Raw genomic sequence first — 9,847 nt, 5'->3', positions numbered from 1 at the left:
AAAATATAGCAAGTCATCAAAAACATAAACAATTAGTCCGGGAGGTCAGAGTGGGAGGTAGCAAATGGGGAAGCCCTATTACTAGAGAAAAAAAATGAACTCGATTTCCTGGCAAACTTAACTTCTGTATGAGGCTATCTGAGGAAGTGCAGGAGCCTTGACAACCTAGATTAAAAGAAAGCAACAGATAAAAACCTAGCCAGATTTTTTTTTCTCTAGACAACTTACCCAACAAGAAAATGTCTAAACAGGATTAGGAACATGCTGCATGGTTATCGACCTTTCTGGACTGCTCACCAGACTGCTGAGCAGGAGACAAGCATTTACTAGAAACCTACTATTTTCCAAGCACTCTTTCAGGCACCTTTAGTTTCCATTTAACCCTCAGAATGGCCCTACATGAGACCACTATTACCTGCACTTGATAGAGAAGGACACCAGGACTCAGAGAGTGATAAATGGCCCAGCTAGGCTTCAAACCAAGGTGCCCCTCATACAAAGTCTATGCTCTCTCCACTGTGACAAAGCCTCAATCTGCCACTTCTTACCACTACTTTTGCTAACAAAAGAGGGGAATCACTAAATTAAATAGAAAAAAATGCTTGGTGTGAAACAACCAGTGAGGTAGTCACATATATATCATGTAAAATCTCAATTGATGATAAAACAAAGTATAGATGTTATAATACATAAACATTAGTAGAGGTTCCAGTCTTCAAATTACCTGGAAGACTCTCTTAGGTGATCAGTTGGTTACCAATAAAACATGCTCTGAAAACTACTGGCCCATCTCTTGGACCACAGTTAAATGCACAATGACAGCAGAGTACAAGACAGTGGGTGACTTCCTTATGTCAGGTGAATAGGCTTCATATTTTCTAAAGATCTAGAGTTCAGGATTTACTTGACAAGTTACTGCTTTCATGGATAGAAAGAGAGCTTAATCACGAAGGGCATATGTCACCAGTGTTCAGGATGAAAGATGTAAGCTCAAATCACAATTAGGAATATTACAGTCAGGAGGTAAGCAAGACAAATTATTGGGACTTATCAACTCCACTTGCACCTGAAAATAAGCTATTAATGCAGAATGTGATGTACATGTATTACTATATGTATTGTGTATGCATTACTAATCTCCAAATTTTCGATTCAGTCCTTCATTCTGAACCAACTGAAATATCTGGTAGTTCATAGGAGTCCCACACTCTACAAATAAAGCAACTTATGTGGTTAAAAAAAGCACTGATTAAGTGTATGTTTGCAATAACTTAAAATTAGGTGGCACTATCAGGTATAGTTACATCGCTTAAAACTGAATGAGAAAATTCTGATATTTATACATACCTTGGTGGCAAATCAAAACCCAGACACTCAAGATGTAAAATTCCCCAAACTTTGATAATTCCAAAGAACCAAAACTGCAGGTAAGAGAACCCAAAGAGGAAAATTTTTATAGAAAGATGAAATAGCATGAATCCAAGGTCACCCCTATGGGGACTCTAGCCTAAAGCAAAAGAATAACTAAAAATTCTAAATATGCAGGTGGTACTTCCCAGATCTTCTTTGAAGAAAATTTAAAATTTAGGTATATTACTGACCTATTTTCCTTCATCAACTGTGTAAAGACAAAGAATATATTATCTTGCAAACTTCTTCCTCTCTAAAATTAGAAGACCAAATAAACTTACAGTATTAAAACATCTTCTTCAGAATAAATTCCAGTGATAACATGTCCTTTTAGGCAGTTTCCTGCTTCAGTGAAATCTTCTTTCACTATAAATACATAGACAAGACAAAACTCTGAAACCTTTAAAATTATGTGGGCTATATAACTGATGAACAGACTTATAAATGGCTGTAATTTACTATTAATTATAAAGATAAATTTTTACAGGTAGATCTTATATAACTTAGTAGTTCTAAAATAAATCTATGTTCTTTTTATGACATTTGATTACTAGAGAAATGTAAATTGATATAATGCAATTATGGTTCCCTAAACAAACATACTCTAAATGTGATTTGTCAAATTTATAGCATTCTAATCATACAGAGTTACTGAATAAATATTTGTTGCTTTTTAATTTACTCCTAAGGTAAGGTAATTGAAACAGCTGTCCTACACATAGCCTGGAAAGAGAAGTGTATGTGAAATGATGAATACATTATCATCCCAAAATCTAGAAGTGCTTACATGTACAGAAAAAATAGAAGACTAGTAATTCTAGGCCTTTAACAGTATCTATGTTAGGATTCTGCAATTATGAGGGATTTGTGTCTTTATATTTCCCCTATTTTCTGTAATATGTTTTTGTTATCTTTGAACTTTAATTTGTGTATCTGTCTTTTTTCATTTGTTAGGATACAGATAATTTGTTATCTGTAATAATAATTTCTTACTTATCTGTAAGAAATAATTTATTTCTGTAGCTTTCTGAATATGTTTTTGTAAATAATATTATATTTTGGATCATGTTAATGACTATTTTATGACCAAGAAACAAGTCTGAATTAAACGCTCATAGACTAATGAGAGAACAGAGGTAAACTTATATAAATGACGTATTCTTGCAACATGAAGGCTAAATGGTAGTGCAGCACTGCATGGAAGGTTCATGGCAGTTCAAACAGAAAACTGAGGACAAAAGAACTGAGTGCTAAAGCATCTAGTACTCTGGACATGTTGAACCCAAAAGTTCTGCACCTAAGTAGTCAATACTGTGCTCATGGTGTGAGCATCAGCACTGTTAGCATCTGGTAACCACAAGGCTGTATTCTTTAAAAAGGATAGATACTTTCCACAAGATTAAGAAACACCGTAGCAAAGCCAGGTTACTAAAGTGGCACAGTCAGCCAGTAAGCAGCATTGAGGGCTCATTTATAACCATGAATTTCATGAGAAACTATTACCCTGTGAAAATATTTTCTTCAGCCTGTGTTACATCAAAGCAGAAAAGATTCATTTAAAAAAAAATAAACAAAAAGACGCCTGGATGGCTCAGTCAGTTAAGCATCCAATCTCGGTTTTAGTTCAGGTCCTGATTTTTGGAGTTGTTGAGACTGAGGCCTGCATCAGGCTCAGTGCTGGGCATGGAGCCTGCTTAAGATTCTCTCTCTCCCTCTTCCTCTGCCTGCCCCCTCAAAACAAAAACAAAAACAAAAAAAGAGAGAGAGGGAAAGAAAGAAGAAAAGTAAACAATTAGAACTGTCTATACTTTTATTTCTAAGAGAAAACAGAACTAAATTCTGGTCAGTAATTGATGATCATTATCTAAAACAATGACAGAATCTGTTTCAGCTTCTTCTTTTTTTTTTTAATAAATAACAGTGGAAAATTATACTATGTCCATATAATTTCCTCATACAGAAGCCTCTCTACTCATTAATGTTTCTTTTTTAAAAAATATTTTATTTATTCATTTGAGAGAGGCACAAATGGGGGAGAGGAGCAGAGGGAAAGGGAGAAACAGGCTCCCCACTGAGAGGGAGCCCAATATGAGGCCTGATCCCAGGACCCCAAGGTCATAACCTGAACCAAAGGAAGACACTTAACCAACGGAGCCACCCAGGCACCCCTTGAATATGTTGTTTTTTTTTTTCTTTGAAAGATTTGATTTATTCATTTGACAGACAGAGATCACAAGTAGGCAGAGAGGCAGGCAGAGAGAGAGGGGGAAGCAGGCTTCCTGCTGAGCAGAGAGCCAGAAGTGGGGCTCGATCCCAGGACCCTGGGATCATGACCTGAGCCGAAGGCAGAGGCTTTAACCCACTGAGCCATCCAGGCACCCCATGAATATGTTTCTTAAAAGGCTCATCATATATCTTGCTACTTCTGCAATGGAAATATTTAAAACTACAGACCTTGATAAATAAATACATACATACATACATACATACATACTCTAGACCTCAGATACACATCCATTTCTACCAAACTGTCAGTTTTCCTCTGAACATTTAAAAACCAGACATACTCTCCTCCTTGGTGAAAACTACATATATGTCAGAATATACTGCAACCCCAAGTATAAGAAAAAAATCATTTAATCTAAATAAGAATGTTCTTAAATCACAATAAATATATTTGTGATATAATATTAATGGTGACCTCCAATATTTAGTTGTGTATCTATAAACATGTTTTAACTGCATAAAATAAATACATTAACTTAGCAATACTGCTTTTTTCCCCACTGTCATGTTACTGAATTGTTACATTTATATACACACACACATATACATATACTACACATATATCTATTTTTTTTAGCTCTACCAACAAGAGTTGAAAAGCAAGAATACTCCAGTAACTAAAAACACTCCTAATCCCTAGATTTTGGTTTCTAAATTCCATGTCCCACTAAAAGGAACTTAGACCCTTGGTTGAGAAATGGCTGATTCTAGGAATGGGACTGGGAACATTTTGTACCAAAAAGACATACCCCAAAAAAGATGGAAACTTGTCAAAAGGACACAGGAGTCCGACTGAAGGGGTGTGACAGCAACTAATTATAACCCACGGAATAAAATAAGGACTCAGGTGTCTATACTGAAAAATAAACAATGAGAAGGAAAAGCTCTTACAGTAGTATGTGAAATGTATTAGTACATATATAGAATGAATAGGGAGTTAGAAATTTTCCACTTGGCAACCATCATAGTTCTAGCTCTTTCAAGCAATGGATTCTAAAACTGGAATGCAAAAGTATAATGAGAAACAGGACATTTACAGAGCTTTAAATTCTATCCCCAAAAGATACTTACTAATTACAAAGGGGGAAAAAAAGTATCTTTCATGTAAAGAGACCTGGCACATACAACATTAGACAAAGGAGACACTTCAGCCCTCATGATAACCACATTAATCTTTAAATCATTAGAATCTACATGAACAATAAACCAATATCTGATATAAAATAAGTGCTCAGTAAATGTTAGTAGTCAGCTCTTGTGAATAAAATTCATTTGTACATAAAAATTTAGTCAATTCATAACAGCCTTTTATTGTTATACATTTTCTCATTCAATAGATGTTGAAAGTCCAGTAACTATCACATGAATATCTGCAAAAACCAAAAACAACAAAAAGAAGAAAATCTAATATCTGACTGAAAAAGTCTGAGAACAATCAATCTAGTGAAATAACAAAAGGCATCCTATCCAGATTACATCATTCAGGCACACTGGAACAATCTCTACGTTGTTTAACATTATACTTTTGACTTATTTTTTAAAGACTTATTCATTTGGGAGGGAGGGAGGAGGAGAAAGAGGGAGGAGGAAGAGAGAGAGAGTACAAGCTTGAACACGTACACAGGGGTGGGTGGAAATGGGAGAGAATCTTAAGCTGAATCCCTGCTGAGCACAGAGCCCCACTAAGGGCTAGATCTCACAACCCTGAGATCATTATCTGAGCCAAAAACAAGTGTCAGACACTTCACCAACTGAGCCACCCAGGTGCCCCTATACTTTTGATTTTTGTTAAGAGATAATTATGTGTAAATCTTATCATTTATATAAATGATCAAAGTATATTGTTCCCTATATCTTTTACATTAAAAGAAATATGAAAAATCCCTCTCAGCATTTACAATCAGGGAAAAGTTTTTTATTGCCATTTATTATATAATGATGATAAGAAAGCAAAAATTTCATCTTTCTATTTCCGATTGCTGCCAGATTGCCTAAGGTTAAGTTTTATGACCAACTGCAGTGTTTTCTAAACATTCTATACAATTATCCCCTGATCTTTTATGGCTTAACTCTTACTCTTGTTTTAATGATTTTATTGTATTTGTGCTTTTTATTATCTGAAAGCCTTAATTCTTTTTGGAAGGTGCCCAGCTCAGGGCACCAAGCACCTGCGGTAGCTAGGAAGAAAAAGTCAATGGGTAGAAGCAAAAACATTAGAAAGGCAAAGACAAAGGAGTAAGACACAGACTCATTCACTTCACAATTTTTCATAAAGAGAATACAAATGAAAAAGCTGTCCTCTCTAGGATTTTGCCTTTTAAGACGGGAAGCCACAGAACACGCATTCACATTCTTATTATTTCCTTCTAGTAAGTTCTTTTGGCTTTTATTTTAAAAGATTTTGAAGGGCTGCCTGGGTGGCTCAGTGTGTTAAGCCTCTGCCTTAGCTCAGGTCATGATTTCCGGGTCTGGGATTGAGCCCCACATCAGGCTCTCTGCTCAGCAGGGAGACTGCTTCCCCCCACCCTCTCTCTCTGCCTGACCTCTCTGCCTACTTGTGATCTCTCTCTGTCAAATAAATAAATAAAATATTTTAAAAAAAATAAAAGATTTTGAAGACAACATAGAGGGGAACAACTGCTAGAAAGAAATTTGTAGAAAGCAGAATTTAATAACTAGTTAACAGTATCTGTTATCTATAGATATGATGCTACATGGGGATACTCTTCCCAGAAAAATATCCTTAAAAGATTTTATTCAGAATTTGAAATTCATCTTAAATTAGAGAAAAACAAGGGGGCAGGTTTGCTAGATAAATACAAACAGCTAACCTGTGATGAAAAAAAAAAACACTAAAGGTTTTGTTACACAGTCAATTCAAGAAGTTATCCATATGGGAAGGCAAGAGAATAACATTATAACAATAATACTGGTTAGAAAAAAAACAAAACAAACCCCTGTGTACTCTTCCTTTACTACTTACTGAAAACCATTCCTATAAAGTTAGAAAAAATAGAGTCTAAAAATAGAGAAGTTGTGATACTAAAGGAACACTATAGTCTATGATGTTATGTAAAACTAACAATTAATTGCTGTAAGTGCTGTTTCAAAGCTGAATGAAAAAACATTAAATTGAAATGCTCCAAAAATAAGATGGATTAATTGACAGGTGGAAGGATGGACAGATGCACAGGTATGTGCTAAATCAAGTAAGTACAGGTTAAATGCCAATAGAAGAATCTAGACGGTAGGTATATGGATATTCACTATAAAATCTTTCAACTTTGCTGTATGTTTGAAAATTTTCATAATAAAATGTTGGAACAATAAATGCAAAAAAATTTTTGAAAGAGAAAGCAAAAATACTGAAGTTCAGTAATACTGATAATTTGAATCTATAATACAAGACTATAGAGGCCCATATAAAGAAAAAAAAAATGACAGAAGAAATTAAAAGCACTCTCATCTTCCACAGAAGGAGTCAAAAATCATTAAAATGGTCTTTAATTTTATTGATTCCAATATTCTTGTTTGTTTTTTTTAAAAGACTATCTTCTCTATGGGGCGCCTGGGTGGTTTAGTTGTTAAACACCTGCCTTCGGCTCAGGTTATGATCCCAGGGTCCCGGAATTGAGCCCCACAGGAATTGAGCCCCACATTGGGCTCCCTGCCTGGTAGGAAGCCTGCTTCTCCCTCTCCTATTCCCCCTAATTGTGTTCCCTCTCTCCATGTGTGTCTCTGTCAAATAATAAATAAAATCTTTAAAAAAAAACAAAAAAACATCTTCTCTGGCTCTGGGGAAAATAAAACCAAAAGAAGCATTCTCCATATAGACTAAACTAACCAAAGAAAGCATAAAACAAGCAACAGAAACACAAATAAGTTTAGACAATATGTATAAATGATTAAAGTTCACCTGGAAGAGCCAACAGGCAAAAAAAAAGATAAGAAAATGTATAAAAGACAAACAAAAGAGTTGACCCAATTATATATTGCAACATGTATTATAAAACTAATAGATTAGAGGGGTGCGCCTGGGTGGCTCAGTCGGTTAAGTGTCCAACTCTTGATTTCAGCTCGGGTCATGATCTCAGGGTCCTGGAATAGAGTCCCATGTTGGGCTGTGCGCTCAGGATGCAGCTGCCTTGTCTCTCTCTCCTTCTGCCCCACACCTTGCGTTCTCTATCTCTCAAATAAAAAAATCTTTTTAAAAAAATAAATAGATTAGGTATTGACAGGGAAATAAAAGTGAATAAAATAAAAAATATTTAAGCAGATACACAGAGACACACACAAATACAGACATGGATTTAATATGGTGATAGTGGAATCAAAAAAAAAAAAAAAGAATGAATGAAAAAAGGACAACTGTTAACTATTCAGACAAAATAAAGTTGGCCCCTAACCTCATACCATGCACAAAAATATCCAAATAGTTAAAGACTTAAAAAAGAAAAAAAAATTAAAGAACACAATCAAGAGTAGAAAGGCATGCTATGGTACAGAATAAATAAAGAATTCCTGCAACTCAACAACAACAGCCTCCTTAAAAAACGAGCATAGGATTTGAATAGACACTTCTCCAAAGAAGAGATATAAATGTCCAACAAGCACATAAAAAGATGCTCAGTATTACTATTTATCAGGAAAGTAAAAATCAAAACCACAATCAAATCAAAACCTCACACCCATGAGCATGGCTAGTATCAAAAAACCAGAAAATAACAATGTTGGTGAGGATGTGGAGAAGTCAGAACACTTGTATACTAGTGGTGGGAATATAAAATGGTACAGCCACTAGGGAAAACAGTATGTTCACCCATGTTCACAGAAGCATTATGCACAATAGCCAAGAGGTGAAAACAACCCAAATGTTAGTCAACAGATGAATGGATAAATAAAATGTTTTATATACATACAATGTAATTTTACTTATCCCTTAAAAAGAAGGAAATTCCTTTTTAAAAAATATTTATTTATTTTAAAGAGAGAAAGAAGAGAACAAGAGAGAGAGAGAGTAGGAAGGGGCAGAGGGAAAGAGATTAACTCTAGCAGATGCCTCTCTAAGCTCAGAGCCTTATCTCATGACCCCAAATCAAGATCTAAACTCAAACCGAGACTCAGATGCTTAACCAACAGTGCCACCCATAGGCCCCTAAAAGCAAGGAAATTCTGACACGTGCTACAACATGGCTCAATCTTAAAGACATCCTGCTAAGTGAAATAACCAGACAATAAGAGACAAGTCAGACTCACTGAGATATAAAGTAGAATTGAGGCTTTCAGGGGCTAGGGAAATAGGGAAATGAGAGCTGTTGAACAGGGACAGGGTTTTGGTTTTGCAAAATGAAAAAAATTCTGGAGATTAGCTGTACAACAATGTAAATATATTTGACACTAGTGAACTATATGCTGAATCAGTTAAGGTGGTAAATTTTGTTACATGTATTTTATCAAAATTTAAAAAAAGAAAAATATTCAAAGAAGACAATATAAATTAGTATAAGAAAATATAAATTAAAACAAGAAGAAAATATGTGACTACTAACTGACTTTTAACTGATAAGGATGATAGAGATTTTCTATAACTGAAATCAGTGGATAAATCTCAAAATCAATACATTTGAAAACAAATTTTAAACTGCTAAATACAAAATTATTAAAGCTAACAACCAAACTGGGGGAAAATAACTGAAACAAAATATCAAGAATCTAATATCCTTAATACATAAAAATCTCATAGTAATTCATTAGACAAGCACTAAAACCCCATTTTTAAAAAATGAATAACACATATAACGCACAGCTTATAGAAAACATAAAGTTATCCTCCTACTGGGAATATAAACAGTCTAAATTCCACAGATAGATGTATAAATTAAAAAATTCTTTATAGCAAAAAGAAAAGAGTGAAATGACAGATCTTATTTGTTGGTAAATAAATTATGGTATATGCATCCAAATACATAGCCATGATGATTTTGAAGAATATTAATCATAGGGGAAAAAAGCACCCATGTAATATTAAATAAAAACAGCAAAATACTAACCTAGATACACAGCACTAGCCCAATTACATTAAAATATATACAAATATGCAATACATAGTTAAACAGAGAAAAGAGGGAAAGAATTATACCAAAATTTAACA

The 9,847-nt window shown here is 34.5% G+C and overlaps 1 protein-coding gene across 4 annotated transcripts in view; it reads right to left on the bottom strand.

The window, feature by feature from the left end:
• The window catches only part of TXNDC16 (thioredoxin domain containing 16), a 106,874-nt gene that overhangs the window by 22,067 nt on the left and 74,960 nt on the right, over positions 1-9,847 (bottom strand). For 2 of the 4 annotated variants that reach the window (XM_082735167.1, XM_082735169.1), the window contains 2 exons: positions 1,692-1,776; positions 1,226-1,421 (listed from right to left, as the gene is read on the bottom strand). In XM_082735167.1, coding sequence (XP_082591293.1) covers positions 1,310-1,421; positions 1,692-1,776 — 197 coding nt within the window. In that variant the 3' untranslated portion in view covers positions 1,226-1,309. Of the gene's footprint in view, positions 1-33; positions 1,777-9,847 lie in introns of those variants that run through there. The other 2 variants (XM_082735166.1, XM_082735168.1) reach the window with 2 other exon arrangements.

This window comes from Mustela nivalis (assembly GCF_964662115.1).
Source record: "Mustela nivalis genome assembly, chromosome: 6".
NCBI classification, from domain to species: Eukaryota; Metazoa; Chordata; class Mammalia; order Carnivora; family Mustelidae; genus Mustela; species Mustela nivalis.
The sequence above is the reverse complement of the archived record's forward strand: the minus strand, read 5'-3'. Positions and strand labels throughout refer to the sequence as shown.